We start from the raw sequence: 23,865 nt of genomic DNA on the forward strand, positions 1-23,865 counted from the left end.
TGGTTGCCAGTTTGTTTTCGGGCCCAATTTTAAGGTGCTCCCACTACTGTTTAAAGCCCTAAACAATTTAGGCCCCAAATATCTGAGGGACCGCCTCCTTCTCTACAGACCCCTTTCGAGTGTTCCGCCACCTTCAGAAGTTTGGGGTGCAGCAGAGGGCATTCCCTGTGGCACCTCTAAGCTAGCACCTTCATTATACAGCTTCACTGTATGCTGAAGATGCACTTCTTGACCCTGGCCTTTGACATTTGAGAGAGATATTTTTAGGATCCTCTCTAGATGTAGAGATGTCAAGGCCCGGAAAAAAACTGGAAAAATTCAGAAAAAAAACCTTTCCCCCCATTTTTCCCCAAAGCCTTTTTTCTGAAAAATTGGAAAAATTGGAAAATATGAAGAAAAAATGGATTATGGAATGTTTTATTTTAGCATAATGAATAAAATGTTTAATTGAATCTTGCTCCCCCCTTTTTCTCAGTTCTTTTTATGGGAATGGATGCTTTATGTCGCTTGACACTGTGGAGGACTAGCGGAGACATAAATAATTTTCTTTGTTATTAATGTTGATGGTTTCTTCTGTTTTTTTTAATTGTTTTTTGCCTGCTCCTCATAAACTGGCAAAGGTTCCTTACAGTTCAGGTGTTCCTTGCAGTTCAAGATCTTGTAGATCCATTTGTTACAAAAAAAAGTAAAAAATTTAAAAAGTAAATTCTATTTGTAATAATTGTTTGAATAAAATGTACTTTTAATATACCAAATGTGATAATTTTATGCCAAACCAACTTGTACCTAATTACATTTGATGTCCCTGAAGTAACAAAGTGACTTTCAATCCGTAAAAAGTGCAAATACTGCCTTTTTTCAGTTTTTCTGAAAATTTCTGTTTTTTTCTGAAAAAACCCCAGAAAAAAAATGGGGGTTTTCTATGGATTCAAAATTTCCAGAAATTTTACATCTCTAGCTAGTTGTGAATGTAATTGGTTTAAACTTCTTAAATATTTTATATTGTTGTGATAATGATGAGCTTACTATATAATATTTTTGTAAGGCGTCATGCTGTAGGCATGTGACAGTCTTCTAACTGCGAGAACATGGCTGTGGCAGCAAAGGCCAGCGACTAAATGAAGAGGGAGGGAGGGCAGCAAGATGAAACTGGGCAGGGAGTGGAAGAGCAAACGGGCAGCTGCGAGGGAGAGAGGAGGGCAGGCAGGGAGATGAGACCGGGCAGAGGGCAGGAGAATGAGCAGCTTTTTACTGCCACCACTGAGCCCAGCAACCGAGGGAGGAGGGAGGGTGGAGAACAGATGGGTGAGCGGGAAGGTGAGGCCAGGTGGAGAGTGGGAGAATGAGTGGTGTTTTGCTGCCAGTTCCAAGGCCTGCAACTGAGCAAGGGGAGAAGGAGGAGAGAGAGATAGTGTGTCCAGGGAGGGGAGAATGAGTGGCTCTTTGCTGCCACCACTGAGGCCAAGGCCATGACCTGAGGGAGGGAGGAGGAAGGGCAGGGAGGCAAGATTGAGCGAGGAACAGGAGAACAAGTCCTGGCAAGCCACAAAGCAACAGGCCAGGGCAGCCTTCCTGTATGGCTCACCTGGGGAGGGAGACGTGCCTTGGTCTGGGGGGGTACCTTGGCGACCTGGGGGAGGGGGAGGCAGCAGGCTGGGGCAGCCTTCCTGTGCAGTTCACCTGGGGAGGGAGAGGTGCCGTGGATTGGGAGGGTGTTTTAGCAACCTGGAGGAGGGAGGGAGGTGCCTTGGCGACCTGGGGGAGGGGGATTGGCATGCAAACTGCAGAGGGGCAGAGCCAATAATAATAATAATAATAATAATAATAATAATAATAATAATAATAATAATAATAATAATAATAATAATAATAATAGCAACGACAACTTGTGAAACTCACAAGTGGTCATTTCAATTTGGTCATCTAGCTCAATTTTGTTAGCCGAGTTGGAGTAGCAAGCATTCCAATTACAATTTTTAAAAATATTCTTACAGCAAGTCAGCCTCTGAGGTAAAAATAAAAGGTTGGCTTGGAGTTAACATGGATTGGATGTGCTTTGAATTTTGCAAAGGAGCTTTGGTTAATTTACAGGCAAAGGCTTCATTGGGTACCATGTGGCAATTAGTTGGAAAAAGGAGAGATTGCAGTTTAATTAATATTCTAATCCCAGCGTTAACAATCTTCCTGCCAAGTCAGCAAGGCTGCATGTTCTGTTTGCACCCCTTGTGATTCAGCCGGGGTGACATTCGTCAGCTACCTCCAGAAAAGAAACCCACTTGTAAATTTAGCACAAAAATTAGCAAATGTCAATATGTCGCAGAAAAGTTTTAATCAGGGCTGTCACATAGCAGTTTTTCTGTCGACAAACACAAAGAGATCTTTCATGCAACATAATTTACACCGTCTTTGCTAGCATAAAATGTGCATTAAGGAGTCACTCGTTGGCCTGGAGCACTGAAGTAGAACCAACCTCTCTCTCTCTCTCTCTCTCTCTCTCCCTCCCTCCCTCTCTCTCTCTCTCTCTCTCTCTCTCTCTCTCTCTCTCTCTCTCTCCCCCTCCCCCCCCCTCGATTTTTTAAATCTATTTTCCTGCAGGTAAATAGTATTATCCAGAAGTGGCTCATCCCCCTCACCCACCCTCCATATACACCAGTCATGAGGCTCTTACTGCTTTCTGCGTATGTGGTGCTATTGACCACCTCTCGGTGCTGCGCTGTCAGTTTTCCTGAAGACGATGACCCTATTAATGTTGTCGACTACCACTGTGAGTAACCGGCGGAACTAAACTTGCTGTTTAACTGCCATTTATTTTTCTCATCGAGGGAAAGCAGTTGTGTCTCCTGAAACTCACCAAATTTACTCACTCGCCTTTTGACTTATTAGACAACTTCATCATTTAAAAAAAAAAAACAATCAGAAAGGCAATAAGAAACCTGCAATAAGTTCAGGTTTGTTTGTTTTAAAGTGTGTTTGCAGATACTAGCTGGCTTTTATTCATTTATATTCAATGCATTATGCAAGGAATTTAGTTTAAGCCTTCTACTCCCAGTATATACAGCTAATCAATGTTGTCTATTGATTCTTTAGCTCTCTAATCCTGACTGATGGCATAACCTGTTTTTACTTGCAGATTCAAGGCAATATCCAGTATTTAGAGGACGCCCTTCAGGCAATGAATCCCAACATAGGCTGGACTTTCAGCTGATGTTGAAAATTCGAGACACACTTTATATTGCTGGCAGGTAATTTTCCCCACAGTCAGTTGATTAAATTAAAATTCTCTCCCCCTACCCCCCCCAAACTGTTTTGCATTTAATCTGTGCACCTTGTTTAAAAGTAATCTGGAGAGAATGGGATCAGGAAATAGAATTGGAAGGAAGGAATCAAGGCACTGGAGGAGCAGGACGAAGTAGGTTGCAGAAAAGAAGCCCTGCTGCATCAGCCCATCTAATCCAGCTTCCTGTTTCAAATGGTGCTCAGCCAGATGCTTCCAGAAAGCCCACCAAGGGTAAATGGAAGTGCACAGGGTTCTAGGGCCCCATCTGCAGGACTATTATACTACTTTCAACAGTCATGACTTTCCCCCAAGAGTTCTGGGAACTGTTGTTTGTTAAGGGTGCTGAGAGTTGTTTGGAGACCCCTGTTCTTCTCACAGAACTACGGTACCTAGAGTTCCCTGCAGAGACGGGCTTACTGTTTAACTGCTCTGGGAATTACACCTGTAGAATGCACTCCCCAGTGAGGTCTGCCTGGGCCATCACTAACATCTTTTTGGCCTTCAGTAAAGACTTGGCATTTTTCCCACGCATTTGATAGACTGAGATGATGATGTTTGTATTAGTGTGCTAACAAAGCTTTCTGTGGCTGCTTTGATTTGGATTCCTGCATTGAGCAGGGGGTTGAACTTGATGGCCTTGTAGGCTTCTTCCAACTCTACTATTCTATGATTCTATGAGGGTGGTGGCTGTTTTATTATTTTATTTTGCTGGTATTGTATATTTACTTTTGCTTTTAACAATGTTGTAATTCACTTGGAGACCTTTGGGTAACAAGCGATTAATAAATATTATTATTATTATTATTATTATTATATAAAAATTAAAAAATGGGAAGGGACTGCCTTCAAGTCAATCCCAACTTATGGCAATCCTATGAATAGGGTGTTCATGGTAAGCGGTATTCAGAGGGGGTTTACCATTGTCTCCCTCTGAGGCTAGTCCTCCGCAGCTGCCCAGGGCCTGCTCAGCTTGCCACAGCTGCACAAGCCAGCCCCTTCCTTGTCCGCAACTGCCAGCTGGGGGGCAACTGGGCTCCTTGGGACTCTGCAGCTTGCCCACAGCTGCACAGGTGACAGGGCACGTAACCCCTGAGCCACTCACTGTGGGGGTGATCTTTAGCTGGCCCTTGACTCCCAGGAGACACGAGCAGGGATTTGAACTCACAGACTCTGGACTCCCAGCCAGGCTCTCCTCCCCACTATGCTATACCAGCGGTTACTCAATAATAATGATAATAATGATAATAATAATAATAATAATAGGTTTTGATGTTAAGATTGTATAGCCTGTAATTTGATTCCTTGAACATTTAAGACAATTAAATGACCAAGACAAATGTGTGGTGGATGTTCTGCATTTGTCCTTCACAATGAGCTTGAACTGTCGGGTGTCAGCTGAAAGGGCCCTAGCACAAGATGGTCATCGCAGTAAGTGAACTTCTGGTGCATTAAGGACAACAGATTGGAAGACAGGCAGATCCCTCCTGTGAAGCATGATCCACTATGAAGTTCTTCCTCCTGTTGAAATGACTGAGAGCGGTGCCAAGGGTGCATAGCAAGCTGCCTTATGCCAAACCAGATTGCTGGTCCATCTCGCTCATTGTCTGCACTGACTGGCAGCAGCTGTCCAGGTTTCGGACAAGGGACATTCCCAGCCCTACCTGGAGTTGCCAGACATTGAACCTGGGACCTTCTGCATGCCAAGCAGATGCTGTACCCCTGAGCTATGGCCCTTCCCCAACAGCATAGTAGGCCTTGTGCTAATTTAGCAGGATTAAATTCCATCTGAGTGAGTGAGGGGCTTTGATGAATCTTTCTCCCTTCTTCTCTTACAGGGATCAAGTTTACACTGTAAACTTGAATGAAGTTCCAAAGGGAGAAGTTGCTCCAAGCAAGGTATTGAAAAAGCAGCTGGACTATTCATTTTTTTAAAGAAACAATAATACTAGATGAAAGATTGGAGCGTACTTATCTTTGTTTCTTTCTTTTATCGGAACAGAAATTAACATGGCGGTCAAAGCAACAGGATAGAGAGAACTGTGCCATGAAGGGAAAACACAAAGTAGGTTTGTCCTTTTTTTACTTTTCTTTTTAATCAGCAAAAATATTTAAATCCATTATCATCTTTTAAAAAGTCAGGCCGCTTTAGAAATAATAGTGAATGGCTCTACCTACCGACATAAAATTTTGTATTTTGGATAACCGGGGAGGGCGCTGCACCACTCCTAGTTGTGGGGGTGCTTTTGGATCAAGATTTATCACTGGATGCCAAGATAGTCTCAGTGGCTAAGAGTGCCTTTTGTCATCTTTGGCTGATCCGACAGCTGTGACCATTTCTGGACCAGCATAGCTTGACCTCCCTCAGGAGTCCAGGAATTGGTAATTTCAAGACTGGATTGCTGCAGTACACTCTTTGTGGGGTTTCCCTTGTGCTTGATCTGGAAACTGCAGTTAGTGCAGAATGTCGCAGCGTGGTTGCTGACAGGAATGAGGTTCTGTCAGCATATTACAGAATGTGCTCAAAGATCTGCACAGGCTGCTGATTGGTTACAAGGCCACGTTCAAGGTGTTACTATGTAAATAGTTTGGGACCGGTTTCCTTGAAGGATCACCTTACCCCATATGTGCCCACTCACTCACTTGGATCTGCAGAACTGGCACTTTTACAAGTGCTACTTAACGTTTGCTTTGCATTTGCAAGGAATTAGTATGGCAACACCTTCATTTGGGAAGTCCCCACCCGTTGATATTAGGCAGGCAACTTTGGTGTACTGTTTTTGATGCCTGCTACAAACTGTTTGGGTTAGGCCAGTGGCTCCCAAAATTTTTTTTCCCCATGGACCACTTGAAAATCACCCATGGTCATGGCGAACTGTTTCATGGTATTTCTGCCTGTTGTAGCAGTGGTAATGCACTGCGCTAGATGCGGTGTTGTTTTGATGGCCTCTTTTCTTGTATTTCATTACATTACAATTTGCATTCCATTGAATTCAAATTGTAATACTATAAAATACAATGTAAGAAAAAAGAAGCAATAAAATACAATTTAAAATCAATATGGATATTTAATGTGACCATACAACCACCTGAAGCTCACAGACCACTAGTGGTTGACGGACCACAGTTTGGGAACCTCCGGTTTGGGCAAACCTACCCAGACACGTAATTTTATACTGAACATATTTGCTTTAAAACTGTTGTTTCTATCAATATTTAATAATCTTTATTAGGTCTTCTTGTTTTTAAAGTTTGATTTGATCAGTGTTTTCTGATGAATATTTTATGTTGTTTTATGTTTTATGTTTTTTCTGATTAAGTGGTATATAAATTTTGTTAAATAAATGAAATAAAAAGTGCATTATTTTAAGAAATCGTGATGAATCACACTCGGGAAGAGGGTTGTTGCACTGTAAATGTCAGGACGGTGTGTCCTCTTGTATTTTTTTTTCTCCTTTAGGTTTGCTTTCATATTATTGAAATGTTACCATCTTGATGTTCTACTTCTCTAGTTAAAATAAATAAACCATATTTGTGAATGAATGGTAATGTAAACCATTGTCTCTATTCTTCTTTCCTTTTTTCTCCAGGATGAATGCCATAATTTCATTAAAGTCTTTGTACCCAGGAATGATGAGATGGTGTTTGTCTGTGGAACTAATGCTTTTAACCCCATGTGCCGCTACTATAGGGTAAGGACCTCAGTCCAGCAAGACAGATCCTGCATGTGGGTGTACATAAGGAAACATACCCATCCATATAGCTGTCCTCACGATCATCCCCACTACCACCACCATTACCCCATCTTGCCTCCAAGAAGATCCGGGTGGTATTCATGGTTCTCTCCTCCCGCCTCATGAGATGAATTAGGCTGACTGAGTGGTGTTCAGTGGTAGTCTTACTCAGAGCAGACCCATTGGATTTGATAGACATGATTAACTTACATTAAATGTCTTAACTAGATCTACTGTGAGCAAGACCTTGAGAATATAACCCATAGTAACTGGCCCAGATTCACCCAGCTAATTTCATAGCTGAGTCTACTCCAGGGATAGCCAATGTGGTACCATCCAGATGTTGTTGGACTACAGCTTCTGTCATCCCTGGCCAATTGCCTTCCTAACTGGGGCTGATCAGTGTTGTAACAGTAACTGGAGGGCACCACATTGGCTATCCCTGGTCTAGTCCAACACTCTAGCCGCTACATTACACTGGTTCTCTTTTTTTATGGAGCAGTGTAACACAGGAAGCACATCAGCAACTGGGACTGACAGTTGTTTCTTGCCCATGTCTAGAGGCTCATCACTGTAGAGCACTTTGTTCCAGTGCTGCCTTCAGGCTGCAGAGTCAATAAAGGGAAAGATATTCTGATGCCAGCCACAGGACTAAAAGCTGCTTGGGTGCAGCGGACATTGATGTATTGTAGTATTGCAATCTCTTATGAACTGCATTTGAGGATCATTTGACTGAAATGCGAGATCTCAATCAAATAAATAAATGACATGCAGCTGTATCAGGCCTCTTAAGCTCTGTTGTTGTAGGCTTGCCGAAACCCATATAAAGACCATGATGCATCAGACCAAAGGCCTGTCTAGTCTAGTCCTGTTTCACACAGTAGCCAACTGTATAATAAATAATAATAATAATAAAATTTTATTTCTAGGCCGCCTATCTGGCCGAATTAACGGCCACTCTAGGCGGCGTACATAGACTAAAATATAACATAGAGTAAAATATAACATAATACTAAACAAAACCCCAGTAGTCTATAGACATCCCGAGCAGCAGGTTCACGCACACATACACACACACACACGGTCTCTGGCCCCTTCAGCAGTTGCTGCTTTTGCAGCTGGAGAGAGACAGGGCCCCGCCCTTCCAGGCCAGGTGGAAATCAGCCAGAAATGCAGGGAGCAGGTCTTGCAGAAACTCACACAGGTAGATGGTCTCTGGCCCCTTCAGCAGTTGCTGCTTTTGCAGCTGGAGAGAGACAGGGCCCCGCCCTTCCAGGCCAGGTGGAAATCAGCCAGAAATGCAGGGAGCAGGTCTTGCAGAAACTCACACAGGTAGATGGTCCTGTGTATGCTTTTAGCATAAAACTGTACATAAATACATAAATACATACATAAAACTGTATGCTTTTAGGAAGCACTCAAGCAGGATAGGAAGGCAATAGCCTTCTCTTGGGATGGATGGATTGGCTTATTTCTGACCCATTTCAATGTCACATGTGTTCATTCATCACCCTGTTCCATCCATTTCCAATATTAATCTGCAATTAATTCATACAAAAATCCATATTTAAATAGTGTGACAAAAATGCACATTTCAGTAAGTATTCTATCTCAACATATGCACTACAGCACAATCCTAATTGTATCCACTCAGATGTAAGTCCTGTTGCATTCAGTGATAAGTGGGTTTAGGATTAGAGCCTTAATTTATCCTACAATACACAGTTTAACACCTTTGGGAGAGGTTTGAACTGAAGAATGTATCCTGGATCCTCCCACATGCAAAACCCCAAGGATTATTATGTTCCAATCCATATTTTTATCCCAAAGGTGCAAATTAGGTTAGTTTGTTTAAACTTGTGGACTAAATGAAATTCTGCCCCACAGGTGTTTCCCACTGTTGTTCCCCAGCACTGGTAATTCATGTTTATTTGTGTTTTAACCTGTTTTTATCTTTTGTACACCGCCCTGAGAGCTTGTTGCTATAGGGCGGTTTAAAAATGTAATTAAATAAATAAATAAATAAATAATAATTCAGGGCCAGTGTGGCACATTGTTGGACTAGGACCTGGGAGACCCAGGGTTCAAATTCCCACTTGGCCATGAAGCTCACTGGGTGACCATGGACCGGTCACAGGCTCTCAGCCTAACCTACCTCACAGGGTTGTTGTGAGGATAACATCAAGAGGGGGAAAACATGTACACCCAGTGGAGATTGGTGGCTCTGATGCCATTGGGTTCTGGGCTTTAGTCTGCATTTTAAAGGAGCTGTCCAAGGCAATTAACCTATTCCCAAACTAAGTTCAGCACCTTGGACAACTCCTTGAAAGCTTGGGCTAAATCCAAGAGCAGATTCATTGCCCACTAACATTGGAGCCACCAGTGTCCACTGTGTACACAATCTTGAGCTCTTTGTGGAAAAGGTGGATTATAAATATAAAGAAAGAAAGAAACTGCCCTCTGCACCTGGAGGTACCATGCAGCCATCATGACTTGTAGTCTTGTGGGTGTGAAAGCTATACTCCATTGCACAGCTTCTTAAGAATCAGTTCTTGAGCATTATATGGAACTTTAGATCAAATCTGACAGACTGAATGATGGTATATGCAAAACAGTATTCCCCACCCTCGCCCAATCACGCTGGCCTGCAGAGCTTGAAGTGACACCGCTAAACAATTTATTTTCCTTCTGCAGCTGAATACTTTGGAGTACGATGGCGAAGAAATCAGTGGCTTGGCCAGGTGCCCGTTCGATGCAAGGCAAACCAACGTTGCCCTCTTTGCTGGTAAGAACCTTGTCTTTAATAAATCCTGGTGGAAAAATTGTTCAGGAGGTGAAGAGATTTTCAAGAAAGCCGAAAGAAATGACATCACATTGAGAGGTGTTTTTTTTTTAAGATTAAGACTAAGGCACTTTTTAAAAATTAGTAATCACGCTGTCAGCTGTTTCATGTTGTTGCAGGGGATGGCCAAATGACAACACCTTTCCCTCTTCTGGAACAGTTCTGGACCCCAAAGCAATGACCTTTTCCCCAAACCCTGTCAACTTTTAATTGTGGTAGAGGGGGAAATCATGCTCACATTTTCATTTGTAAGTAGGGCTGTTGTCAGTTTGAAGAACTCCTACGCTGCAATCCTATACCCACTTACCTGGGAGTAAGCCCCATCAAACTCATGGGACTTACTACTGAATAGACATGCATAGGGTTGCACTCTTAATTGATGAATGAATCAACTGAATCTGCATGGATTTGCACAAAAGGAGGAAAGAATGACAGCTCTAATGAGAAAAGGGGCGCTGGAGGCTCAGTCTTCAAGCAGAGGCTAGATAGCTATCTGTTGGGGATGCTCCAGCTCTATAGATTTTCAGGGGGGTAGACTGGATCTACAATGCCCCCTCCAATTCTATGATTCTTTGTTTTTAGATAATACACACTTATAGTGGAGTGTTAGTTAGTTATTTGTCACATGGTGCATTTATACTTTGCCTTTCCAGTAAAAACAGCCAAGGCAATTACTGTATACATAGCACCATCCGTGTGTGTGGTGTGTTGCAGAGTTTGAGAGGACAGATCCCCCGCCCTGAGAAATTTACAGTCTAAAAATCATGATGGGGCAACAAGGGGAAGGAAGGGGAGACAGCGGTTAAACAGAGATGCAGTATGTGGATACTTCAGTTGCACATGCATAGGCGTAACAAAATAATAAGCATGTTGCAGTAAGTGTTATCTTAGAAGAGGCATACATTCTTCTCTTTTGCACAGAAAGGAATGTGTCTTCTAAGGCCATTCTTTTAAGATAGTGCTTGCTAGCCCTGGGCTCCTTTGGGATATAAATTTAATAAACAAATAAAACACAGCTTTGTATATGTTGCTATATTCTATATCTATATTTAGATAGACAGATCTGCTTTAATCTAAGGCACCTTTTTAGTTGGTCACAAGGTGATTTTTTTAAATAATATTTTTCTTTTTTCATATATATATATAATATATATAATATTAATCCTAAATAACAAAAGGGAAGTAATTTTTTTAAAATGTATAATAACGGAAACTTATTGTATATATTCCTTTCTTGATCTGCATAAAGTCTCAGTATAATTATACAGGAATGTATTATAATATACCTAATAAAATATGTGGATTTACATTTTCCTGTACTTTATTACACTAGTACATTATAAATGTACTCCATTTTTCTATAAAACAATAATTAAGGTTGGTCATAGGTTTTTAAATGATTAATTTGACCTGAGGACAGCACCCAAAATCCTTTTTAGCTGGAGATGCCAAGGAGATGCCAGATATTGTTGGACTAAGTGCTACTAGGTGCTGGTCATCAACTGTAATAATAAATGATTGATTGATTGTTGGACTAAATTTCCCATCATCCTCAGCCAGCATGGGCAGTGGTCAGGAAGGATGGAATTATAGTTCATCAACATCTGAAGGGCCATAGTTACTCCTATGTAACTGATTAATTGACTCAACATTGTAATGAGAATGAGTTTCCATGTGTTTTTGTGTGAACCTCATCATACTGCTTTTTGTGTTTGTTTTGGAAAATCAAAGGACCTCTGCCAATTGGCTTCTTGAGATCTTTTGAGAAGCCCATTCCCAGCACCATTTCCAGTGGACGACCCCATACCAGCCTTCCCCAACCTGGTGCCCACCAGATGTTGCTGGACTACAGCTCCCATCATCCCTGACCATAGGCCATGCTGGCTGGAGCTGATAATAGATTTAAACCAAAACATGTGGAGGGGATCAGTTTGGGAAAGCCTGTCTCATACCATCCAAGCGCATGTGCTCCATACCTGTGATATCACCTTTACAGCTGGGGGATGCCAACTTTTATAATAGAGCTTGACCATCCATGAGTGAACTGGATTGTTCCAGCCTCTGGACTGGTGCCTACATAACTTAAGGTAGTGTAAAGTTTGGGAGGGAGGATATGACAAAGAGGCAATGATAAGAGTTTACTCAGAATTCAGACATAGAACTGATAACTTAATGCCCCATTTTGCTATTGTTTTAGATGGCAAACTGTATTCTGCAACGGTTGCAGATTTTCTGGCAAGCGATGCGGTAATTTACCGAAGCATGGGGGACGGGTCGGCATTAAGAACAATAAAATACGATTCCAAATGGATAAAAGGTACTTTTAGTAAAATACTAATAATTACAACTTGAAATGTCATTGTAGCTCCCTAGTTGAGGTTATGTGTAGGGGTGGGGGGTATTGTCCCTTTCCCATAACCCTATCATTACATATTAGAAAATTGTTGTTCAGTTTCCTGATCACTCTTTTTGCAGATGAGTAGATTTTCTCAGTTTGAATCTTTAGCTCATTGTTTCCCCAACCTTTGAGGCTCAAGGCACACTTTTTTAAATTAATAAACCATTGTTTATTGTTACATGAGGAAGCTTGGTATCCTGCTTTTTCTTCCCTCTCTCCTCTGACACAGCCATGAGGACATCCGAAGCTTTCATTTCTGATTTCAATTACCCATAGTTTAGCGTTACTTCTGAAATCTAAAGCATGATTAATTAGAATTATGATTAGTGGAACCGTAAACTATGCTTCATAAACTATGGTTTGAAGTTCTCTTGCTTCAAACAACCCATAGTTAAGACTAAACACAGTTTGTGCAGGTTCAAACATAGCATATAACTGAAGTGAATCTACAATAGAAGCAAAAAACCTTTGAGCTCCTCCTCCAGAGGAAGAGAGAGGAAGGAGGGCCCAAGCCTAACTGGTGCATTCCTAGTTTATCATGATGTCTGAGGATCGTGTGTAAGAATAAGAATTCCCCACCCCTGCAGAGCCCTCCTCCCATATTTCTCGGTGAAGACCTACCCTGCCCAGAGCAAGCCTCCTTACAGTGCGGTGGATCAGACCTGTCATTGATATGTTAATATGGATGAGCATTATATATATATATACTGTATTGTTCATTTTTTAAGGTTTTTCTGGTTTTAAATTGCTTTCATTTGTTGTATTTTATCTTGTCAAATCACTTTGAGATTTTTTGTTTTGTGTAAAGTGACTGATAAATGTAATAAATAATAGTGATGATGATGATGCACTTAATCATACAGAGATCCACCAGGCATCCTCCTCTGTGAATGAATGCTTTAATTTATTCCTCATGGCGCAGTAACAAATTCTCTGCGTGTCCCAGCACACAGTCTGGGAACAACTTCTTTAGCTTTTCTAAAATGGTCAAGACTGAAATTCTATACTCGGTTTCCTGGGGGAAAGTCCCACTGAACTCACTGGGGCTAGCTTCTGAGCAGCCATGTGTAATATTGCTCTGTAAGGGTCTGTCATCTCAAAAATTGATACAGTTTTATATACAATTGCCCTTGCAGTTAATCTTATGTCATATATATACACACTTCTATGACTATAATGAGTGTCCCCATCCCTCTACCCCGCATGTTCTAGTCCATGAACATGGAGGATCCATCAGCTGCAATATATATGTGCAAGCTCTGTGGTTGAGAGCACAAATTCTCCTTTCAGTGGAGCGCAACCCAAAGCCCAGCAACCTCTTTTTTGTTATTTTTTGGGGGGGGGGGGTTGTCTTCATTCAGCAAAAGGTTTGGCCCTGGTTTGGCCCTGGAACGAAACCCTTTTCTACCTCCTCCAGTCAGCAATAGGTCCATGAATGAAGCTGTAGTAACAAAAGGCCAGAGCAGTAATACTATTCCTCTGAGGCCTTTTTACACTCCATGAGCTGACATGAAAGTCTACACACTGACGCTCGACTTCATCCATAGTTGGATGTCCTAAAGTGCCTTGAATAGCAGAGTTCACTCTTAGTCTGCATGTAACTACAGCAAACCCTTTGGCATCCGTATTCACGAGGTCAGCATAGTAGCTGCAATAGTATCCTGTCTGTAATGTCAGTAAAGACAGTAATGCCTATAACCTTAAGATAGCTTATTAGTATGCTGCTACAAGAAAGCATTCTGTGAGAAACACATGGAACAGGCTGGTCCCATTGGTTCTGAGTGGTCTTGATGTCATTCTTATAAGCTCCAACAAATTTATTTTATTTATTACGTTTATATATCTTTGGGTAACAACTGATTAATAATAATAATTATTATTATTATTATTATACCACCTTTCCTCCAAGGAGCTCAAAGTGGCGTACATGGTTCTATCCCATCTTCCTTTTATCCTCACAACAATCCTGTGAGGTAGGTTAGGCTGAGAGACAACGGTTGGCCTAAGGTCACCCAGTAAGCTTCATGGATGAATGTGGATTCTAGGTCCTAGTCCAACACTCTAACCATTACACTACACTGGCTCTCACCAAATATTACATGGGTTTTTTACCCTCCCTTTTTTATATATAACACCTTTCCTCCCGTTCCCCCTATTTTTATCCATATAAGAACCTGGTGAGATAGATTAGGCTGAGAGGTAGTGGCTGGCCCAAGGTCACCATGTGTGCTCACTGGCTACATGTGGACTTGAATCCAGGCCACCTAAGTCTTAGTCTAAGAGTTGTATCCAACTTAGTTGTACTCAGAGTAGACATATTGAAATTACTGGACCAAAGTTAGTCATGCTTGTTACTTGCAACAGATGTACTCTGAGAAGGACTAACATTGTATACAACCCCAAGACTCTAACCACAGTATCGCACACTGGATCATGTAGGTTTGCCCCAACATTGGGCATGTTCAGACATTATTTTCGCTGGAGGGAAAATTCACATACCTCTCCCCTTCATTGCAAAAAGAAAGTAGCCACTGATCTAGCTTGTACCAGGTTTACTTGAATACTAATTTTAGTAATCAGTACTAAAATACTAATTTCCTTCCTCTGCAGTAGCAAAAGGTTAGCAGACCCAATATGGCAGGGATGGGGACCCACCTTTGGTCCTCCAGATGATCCTGGACTGCAGTAGCCATCATCCCTGACCATTGGCCATGTTGATTGGGGCTGAAGGGAACTGGAGTCTGACAATATTTGGAGAGCTATAGGTTCCCCATTCCTGCAATACTGCCTCCTCTCCTTCTGCCTTGTTGTGCCTGCTTTGGAAAGGCGCATCATTGAGTCTCAGAGCACATGCTCCGCATGTGAGAAGGATCCTGGCTCTGCACACAGAAGGACACTAGTTCAGTCCTTGGCATCTCCAGCTCAAAAGGATTTTGGGTGCCAAATTCTGGGGAAAGTCCCTGCCTGAGAATTTTGGAGAGCTGGTGCCAGTTAGAGCAGATAATACTGAGCTAGATGGATCAATTATCTAACTCTAACATAGAAAGCTACTCAGTGTCAAACCATTGGTTCATCTTAACTCAGAATTGTTGGCACCAGGAATAGCTAATGTGGTGCCTTCCAGATGTTGTTGGACAACATCTCCCATCATCCCATGGTGACTTAAGCTGATGGGATTTGGCGTCCAACAACATCTGAACTGCACCAAGTCTCCACTGGTGGCAGTTTTCCTGGGTTACAGACAAGCTTCCTTTCTAGTCCTACCTGGAGGTGGGAAGGTTTGAATCTATGACCTTTTGCATGCAAAGTGTTTTCTACCACTGAGCAACAGTCCTTCTTAAATTCTGCATAAGACAACTTCATATGTTCCTTGTCTGTTACGATCTTGTGTTGGTGGTTTGTTTCTTGCACAGTGACTCTGAACTTCTGTGACATTCCAGCAGCTCTTGGTGATGGTTTTTTAAAAGATACTGATATCTCATTCTTATGCGAGTGGTTTCCAGATCCACACCTACATAGCTTCAATAATGCTTCAACCTTCCTGTTTATTTATTTATTAAATTTGTTGGCTTTTCTGCACACATATGTGCACTCAAAGCAACTTACAGTTAATAATAAAAAATAAATATATAAAAACTAAAGTAAAAGATTAAAAATATATTAAAATTTGGGATAAGAGTGCTTTAAATGTATGGTGTAGATGTGGCTTAAAACGTAGCTGGATGTGACCTCATGCCTCTTTGTCATGGTAGTAGGCTCTTAAGTCAAGTATAGCAATGCACTTTTTAAAAAAATCACACTCTGCAAACAGAATATTTCCAATTCAGATCTCCTTTTCCTTGTATCTTCCAGAGCCTCACTTCCTTCATGCCATTGAATACGGGAACTTTGTGTATTTCTTCTTTCGAGAGATTGCCGTGGAGCATAATAATTTAGGCAAGGTAAGAGTAAATACAGCTGCTTGTCATGATAAGCTACAAAGTCTCAGGGTGATCTGTAGAGGGCTCAAAATATGCTTGCTATGGAGTGGCTCACCTAGTTTCTTTTCAAAATAATAAACAAGCTGGTACTTTTCATACTTCTAATTGTTGGAAGAGGCTGTGGAATGTGGGTTGCTTTTCTTTTTTTCACTTTCACAGCCTTGTTCTCTAGAGCAGGCTTGACCTATGAAGAGGTCTATTCTCCTCACACAGCTACAATTCCCCGAGTAGTTTAACAGTCAGTCCTTTTCCCCAGAGAACTTTGGGAATTGCTGGCCTGTAAGGGGACTGTGGCTTTCCTAACAACTCTCAGTATCCTTCACAAACGACACTTCCCAGAATTCTTTGGGGGAAACCATGACTGTTTAAAATGGAATAATAGTGGAATAAATGTACAGTGTGAATGTGGCCCTAGTCAAAACATGACTTCCTCTACGCCAGCGGTGGGGAACCACAGGCCCAGGAGCTAAATGCTGCCCTCCAGGCCTCTGTCTCTGGCCCTCAGAATTGTCTCTAGGCCATACCTTCTCCCCAGGCTACACCCTTCAGAGAACCTGCTTCACACCCTCTCTGAGTGATTTTTGTCTGGTTGGAATGTGCCCTTGAAATCTGATGATGCCTCTTGGCTGCCTGGACACAGGATCGAGAAAATGTGTGTAGAAACACACACACACACACACACACACAAAAGGCAGTTTAAGGCAAATAATAAATACAGTGGGTTGCACCCAACTAAGTTCTATGCGGAGTAGACACATTGACATGAATGGACCATATATATATATATACATATATAATATATATATAAAGCCTGGAGATGCTTACATGACAGGTAGTGTATAAATATTTAACGTAAATAATATATACAGTGGGTTGCATTCACAGAGTAGGCCCATTGAAACGAAGGGTCCGAAGTTAGCCATGTCTGTTCACTTCAGTGGGCCTACTCTGAGTAAGACTGACATTGGATACAGCCCATTAAAATGTACATCTATTCCTCCACCCACTTTTGCCACTGGCTCCGCCCACCACTGGCATGTGGCGCCCGGAAGGGAATGTGGCCCTTGGGCTGAAAAAGTTTCCCTGCCCAAGCTCTAGGATGTTGGCGTCAGAACTCTACAAGCAGTTGCTTTCCTATTAGCAAACCGATGATGTCAACAAGCAAAGTCAGTCGCTTTCCAGGCAGATTAGAGGCCAGTCTGACTTTTCCCCCTCCCCGTCGTTCCCCTTGCAAGGCTGTGTACTCCCGCGTGGCTCGCATCTGCAAGAACGACATGGGCGGCTCCCAGAGAGTGCTGGAGAAGCACTGGACCTCCTTCCTGAAAGCACGTCTCAACTGTTCTGTCCCCGGGGATTCCTTTTTCTACTTCGATGTGCTGCAGTCGATCACAGACATAATTGACATCAGCGGAGTCCCGACTGTTGTTGGCGTGTTCACTACTCAGCTTAACAGGTGAGAGAAGATCGGCTCGGCACAGGTGCGAAACGATAAGCTCTCCGGTTCGCTGCCAACGTTGAACCTGGTACTGCTCTGTTGCCTGCCTTCCTGCAACTCCTCCTTCTCCTCTCTGGCTTTTACAGCATCCCCGGCTCAGCGGTGTGTGCCTTTAGCATGGATGACATTGAGAAGGTCTTCAAAGGACGATTTAAAGAACAAAAAACCCCCGACTCTGTTTGGACAGCTGTGCCTGAAGACAAAGTACCAAGGCCAAGGTAAAAAAAAAAAAACATCATACCCAATAAAAATGTTTGTTGCCATGGTCGCATCTGTACGCCTGCTTTGGAATAGCTGAAGGATGCTCAGCCAGTCAGTGTGTATCTGACTGCTGGGAATGTTTTCGCTTGTTCGTTTTTTTTTTAGAAACAGCGCCTTGCACTTGGCACGATGGAAGAAGGGCTGTAGCTCAGTGGCAGAGCATCTGCCTTGCGTGCAGAAGGGCCCAGGTTCAATCCCCAATGGCATCTCCAGGTAGGGCTGGGAGAGACCCCTGCCTGGAATCCTGGAGAGCCATTGCCGGTTAGTGTAGATAGTACTGAGCTAGACCAATGGCCTGATTTGGTATCAAATGGATGGGAAGGGCCGTAGCTCAGTGGTAGAGCATCTGCCTGGAAAACTGCTGCCGGTCAGCATGATAGACCTGAAACGGAGGCCTTTTTATAGGTCCACTTGCCATCAAAGGCAAGATGGGTGGTGCCCTAAGGCAGGACTTTTTAGTGGTGGCACCTATTAGGAATGTCCTTCCCCAGAAAGCTAGCCTGTCACCAACGCTGTTACCTTTTCACTTACCCAGGCTTTTCCGATGCTGTTTGAACAAAAGATTTTAAATCTTCTCTTGACTCTGTTTTCTTTTGTTTTTTAGTGTTCTGCTGTTTTATAGTTATTAAACATATTATTTTATTGTTGTAATGTTTTGTAACATTTTGATTTGTGGGTCGCTTTGGGGTTGAAGAGTGGGATAAAGGTGGATGAAAGAGAAAGTCTCTGTGCTACTTTTTCAGAGCTTCAGTGCCTATGAATGCCCACTTGGGTTATGAAAGGGCACCTGCAGAAATAAAGTGCTGAATAGCCCTCTGAGGTGGTGTTAACTCTATAGCCCTGCTCCAGCAAGGCCTTCTGCTGAGGTCCATGCATATAGCAGCACACACTTAGGGTTCCTGAATGATTGGAGTTCCAGATCCCATGGAAGACTTTGAACATTGAACTATGTGTAGAACCTTCTGCATGTAAAGTCATGTGCTCTGTCCCTGAGCTGTAGATCTTGACAGCGATGCATTTGTGGGGCAGGACACTCTAAAGCAGCCTTCACCAACCTGGTGCCCTCCAAACGTTGTGGGCTATAACTCCCATCGCCCCCTGTAGTTGCGCCGATTTAAAATTCGAGCAACATCCCTTCCCATATTTATTTGACAATGTTCATATTAAAACACTGCTCAACTAACTTTTACTCAGAATAGACCCACTGAAATTAATAGACCTAAGTTAGTCACGGCCATTAATTTCAATGGGTTTTCTCTGCATAAAATGTAGCTGAATACAACCCGAAGTATAATGTTTATGCACGCTTGAATTTTGATACGGTTATATTTTGTCATAGCCTTTGGCTTGACCTATGCCTGTGGTTTTCCCAGAAGTATCTGATTGGTCCTTGCTAAAGATAAAATGTTGGAGTTTGATCCAGGAGGGCAATTATTATTATTAGAAATGGTTTCAATGGTGGTATTAATAGGTCAAACTATAAAAGCCATTGAATGTATTTTTAAAAAGAGCCTTTTTCATAAAAATGAAGGCTCTGATAAAAATAAATAAAACTATCATTAAGCCCCAGACTCCAGGAATATTGAAAGCTGTATATTGACACAATTTAGACAACAATGTTGAGATCTGTCAACGCATCTATTCTGTATGCTTCTAGTTGTAGTTTCAGATTCCATTTTGTTATCTGCTCAGTTTAGACTCCCTTCGTTGATATAACCTTTAGAAACCCAGATTGCTTCATGTGTTATTGTTTGATTATCCTGTTTGGCAAATTTATTTATTTTTTGTTGTAATCTTGAGACTGTTGTGTGTGTTTTTCATGACGTTTTTTACTCCAGTTATTGAACAATACAATGTGAAGTAACATGCAAAGGCAAACAAAAAGTAAAGAATAAGGGAGAGTCAGATTAGAAAAGGGACACACTGTAATCTTTAAGTTAATCTTTCGACATCTTTTGATGTTAACATTAAGTAACTGAAGCAGATGCCAGACAAGGTAATATTTAACCTTTATATATATTTAGAAATTAGAAAACAAACCTTACAAGGATTGAACAAAGTAGTGGATTAGTACAGTTTTTGTTTAGAAAGCTGCCTTGCACCGAGTCAGACCATCAGTCCATCTAGCTTACTGCTGTCTATGCTTACTGACCGTGGTTCACCATGGCTTTCAGCAAGGCTCTTTCCCATCCATACCTGGAGATGCTGGAGACTTTGTGCATCCAAAGCATGGTCTCTGCCGCTGAGCTCTTACCTTGAGAGGACTATCTCTTGCCAAGTAATAAAGTCTTCATCAGGCTAAAATACTTCCCAGAAATGCTAATATCAAATACATCACCTGCAGAAGGTATCCTAAGGTACCGTGCATTGAGTTAGACCAGGGGTTGCCAATGTGATGCCCTGCAGTTGTAGTTAAGCTCCAACCCCCATCAGCCCCAGCCAGTATGGCCATTGGTCAGGGATGCTGGAAGCTGTCGTGTGGGAGGCACCATGTTGGCTACCCCTGAGCTAGACCACTGGTCCCTCCCACTGAGTCTGTTCTGGCTGGCCGGGACCCTCCAGGGTCTTGTATGGCCATCGTCCCTAGCCTGGGAGCCTTGAGCTATGACTCTTCCCCTCTTCTCCAGGACTTTGCACACCACAGGTGAACTTTCCTATTGTCTATTCAGTGGACATGTGCAAAATCCCAAATGGTGCTTGTAGACAGATGACCTGTTGATCACATGCATGAGATAATCCAGGTTAAAACAAAGCAATTGGCCACCCATGTGCTGAAAGATTGTCTGAAATGGTCCCAAAGCAGCTGTTTTCCTTTGGACCCTGGAGATTTTTTCCCCTTTGGCTGTTTGCCCTGCTCCTTCAGAATTCTGCCCTTTTCATTAACTTAAAAAAAAAAAAATCGGGAAAAAAATGTTGCTTTCCTTTCAGACCTGGCTGCTGTGCAAAACACGGCCTAGCAGAGGCTTACAAAACCTCCATTGATTTCCCAGATGAAACCCTCTCTTTCATCAAATCCCACCCTTTGATGGATTCCGCTGTTCCATCCGTCATTGAGGAGCCTTGGTTTACAAAGACAAGGGTCAGGTAAGGAAGGAGACATTGTCGTGACAGAAGGCTTAGCTGCTGCATGTGTGAAATATGACACGATTCCAGCCACCGCGGGCCGCCCTTTAGGGAGAGCGTGCCTTATATCGCAGGGTTTTCTCAGAGCTTGGAAACGTTACTTTTTTGAACTACAACTCCCATCAGGCCCAGCCAGCATGGTCACTGGATTGGGCTGATGGGAGTTGTAGTTCAAAAAAGTAACGTTTCCAAGCTCTGGGTTTTCTTGCACAGGACTAATTAAGTGGCAGTAGCATGGTAGCTCAACTGGACTGGAAGAGGAGAGATAAATCCTGTTCAGTAGTTTAAAAAAATCTGTGTGGATCTATGAGCCTCGTTGCCACACATACATAAAGGGTGTTCACATGTTACATTCAACAAATGTACAGTCTGTGTACTTGTGAACACAAACATTTGAGCTCTGTGCTCGCACAGTTGCTCACATGTAAAGTTCAACTAGTGTGCTATCTGTGTACCCAATAGTTAAGCTATACGAATCAGCAAGTGTACACTCTTTCACACAAACACTTGTCCAGGTGTAAAAAGACAGCTTGTACCTGTGTTCAGAGTAATGTGTGAACGAGTCTATAAACATGCGCGCGCAGGTACAATTTATTGATTTGGTGCTGTCAGTGTAAGACTTATAGGGCAAATGTCCATGGCCACTCTCTGCGCAGCGAGCAGGAGGGCCCCCAAATGTAACTGGTCTGGATTAACACATTTTGAAGCTTTGTCATCAAGGGGGAGGGGCTAAGAACATTTGAAGTAAGTGGTTAATATACCTTACTAAGTAAAGACAGAAGAGCCTGTCAGGCTATGTGTCTAAAATTATCTTAACTGCACTAAGCCTGCATACGTTTAAAGCACTATCATTCCACTTTAAACAGTTGGGATTTCCCCCAGAAAATCCTGGGGGAGTATAGTTTATGAAGAGTGCTGAGAGAAGATCCTGATGCCTCCCCAAAGCAGGCGAAAGCAGCAATACCTCCATGTTCAGTACCTAGAAGGTACCAATATTTTGGGGGGTCTTTCCCAGGAAGAAGTCTATTACTGTTACTTTTCCCTCCCTCTTGGCTTTCTTGCACACAATGTCAAAGTGGTTCAGGATGAGAAGGTAGAGAGCAGAAAATGTGGAGCAGTTTTTATATGTGATGTCTCGGTCTCGACAGGTATCGGTTGACCGCGGTCGCTGTGGACCACTCTGCTGGCCCATATCAAAACTACACAGTCATCTTTGTTGGCTCCGAAGCTGGAATGGTGCTTAAAATCTTGACAAAGACCAAACCTTTTTCTTTGAATGACAGCGTGTTACTGGAAGAGATTGATGCGTACAATCATGCAAAGTAGGTATAATTTTACGAGAACTGCTCAGAGACATTTGATAGTGTCCGTTTCGTTTGAGTCACTTGCTTCTTTGCCACCTTACCTAAATGTGTGTCCCTCACCCCACCCCCACCCCATCTTCTTGTCTGAGGCTTCCTGGTGTTTATAGGAATGTGTGCATATCTGAAAATATTTGTGTGCCAGTCTTGCATAGGCAATGAATGCATTCTGATGCCATGAACATGCATTCATGCGCATGCCCCACCAAGTCACCAATACCATTCTGTTACTGTGCAGGTGTATTAGCTTCCGCCTGTTTTTACTGTTTCTTTATTAGATATAAATTGCTATAGTCTGTGCTAATATCTTAGATTTCAGACTGGAAAAACTAGTTGTTTTTGTTGGAAGTAAAGCATCAACACGTTACAAGTGCCCTGAACCGGGGGTGGGTGGGGGGTGATGACAGACAGAAAGGCAATCTATTCTTCCTCCTCTAAAGTGTTTGTTGCTGATTTCTCCTCTAAAGTGTTCGTTGTTTTTGCAGGCTTAGCTCCTCCCCTTCCTCTCTTCTCTTCCTTTGTTCTCAGTTAGCTAGTAATGGCTCCCTGAGTGGAAGCGACACGGCTGCTTCAGCGTGTATGACTTTATCCCTTTGTAGTAATAAACCTTATGTTTCTTTATTCTTTCAATTACCAGTTCCAACAGACCAGTTATTTGTGCACTCTGCTGCAATATATATCTACCAAAAACTCTTAACAGTTCTCCTGCTAGGCTTGCATAGATGGTAGAGGCTGGAAGTATGGTACTTTGGCTTTGTCCCCTCCATCATTCAGTTTATTGTACACCATCATGTGAATGACCAGACAACACTCCCAACCACTACTCTACACTGGCTGTCTTATCCCTTTACCTAGAGCCAAAGTGACAAACTGGTTAGTGTTGGACCAGGACCTGGGATACCAGGGTTCAAATCCCCACTTGACCATGAAGCACACTGGGTGATCTTGGGCTAGTCACTGCCTCTGCCTAACCTACCTCACAGGGCTGTTGTGAAGATACAGTGGAGCAGGGGGAGAAACATGCACACCACCTTGAGCTCCTTGGATAAAAAGGTGGGATATAAATGCAATAAATAAATATCTGCATGCAAGGTTGTGCAGAGGATAAAGTGCTACCCTAAGATCCCAAATGAAAGAGGCAGGCACCAATCAGCAAACGATTGGATTTGCTTGGGGCTCAAAATAAGACGAGCCCTGCTGGGTCAGGCCAAAGGCACATCTAGTCCAGCATCTTCTTTGCACAGCAGCCATCCAGATGTCTATGGGAAGCCCACAAGCAGAACCTGAGCACAACAGTGCTTGTGATTCCCAGTAACTGGTATTCAGAGGCATTGTTGCCTCTGACAGTGGAGGCAGAACATAGCCATTGTGGCTAGTAGCCATTGATAAGTCTTCTT

The 23,865-nt window shown here is 42.6% G+C and overlaps 1 protein-coding gene across 19 annotated transcripts in view; it reads left to right on the forward strand.

The window, feature by feature from the left end:
* SEMA6D (semaphorin 6D) overlaps positions 1-23,865 on the forward strand; it is a 414,582-nt gene that overhangs the window by 373,940 nt on the left and 16,777 nt on the right. For all 19 annotated transcript variants that reach the window (XM_061595391.1, XM_061595390.1, XM_061595398.1 and 16 more), the window contains 12 exons: positions 2,596-2,764; positions 3,131-3,242; positions 5,113-5,173; positions 5,277-5,339; positions 6,865-6,966; positions 9,703-9,793; positions 12,048-12,167; positions 16,101-16,189; positions 17,464-17,681; positions 17,810-17,941; positions 20,913-21,068; positions 22,256-22,429. In XM_061595391.1, the coding sequence (XP_061451375.1) occupies positions 2,596-2,764; positions 3,131-3,242; positions 5,113-5,173; positions 5,277-5,339; positions 6,865-6,966; positions 9,703-9,793; positions 12,048-12,167; positions 16,101-16,189; positions 17,464-17,681; positions 17,810-17,941; positions 20,913-21,068; positions 22,256-22,429 (1,487 nt within the window). The remainder of the gene's footprint in view (positions 1-2,595; positions 2,765-3,130; positions 3,243-5,112; positions 5,174-5,276; positions 5,340-6,864; positions 6,967-9,702; positions 9,794-12,047; positions 12,168-16,100; positions 16,190-17,463; positions 17,682-17,809; positions 17,942-20,912; positions 21,069-22,255; positions 22,430-23,865) is intronic.

This window comes from Rhineura floridana, chromosome 14 (genome assembly GCF_030035675.1).
Source record: "Rhineura floridana isolate rRhiFlo1 chromosome 14, rRhiFlo1.hap2, whole genome shotgun sequence".
NCBI lineage: Eukaryota > Metazoa > Chordata > Lepidosauria > Squamata > Rhineuridae > Rhineura > Rhineura floridana.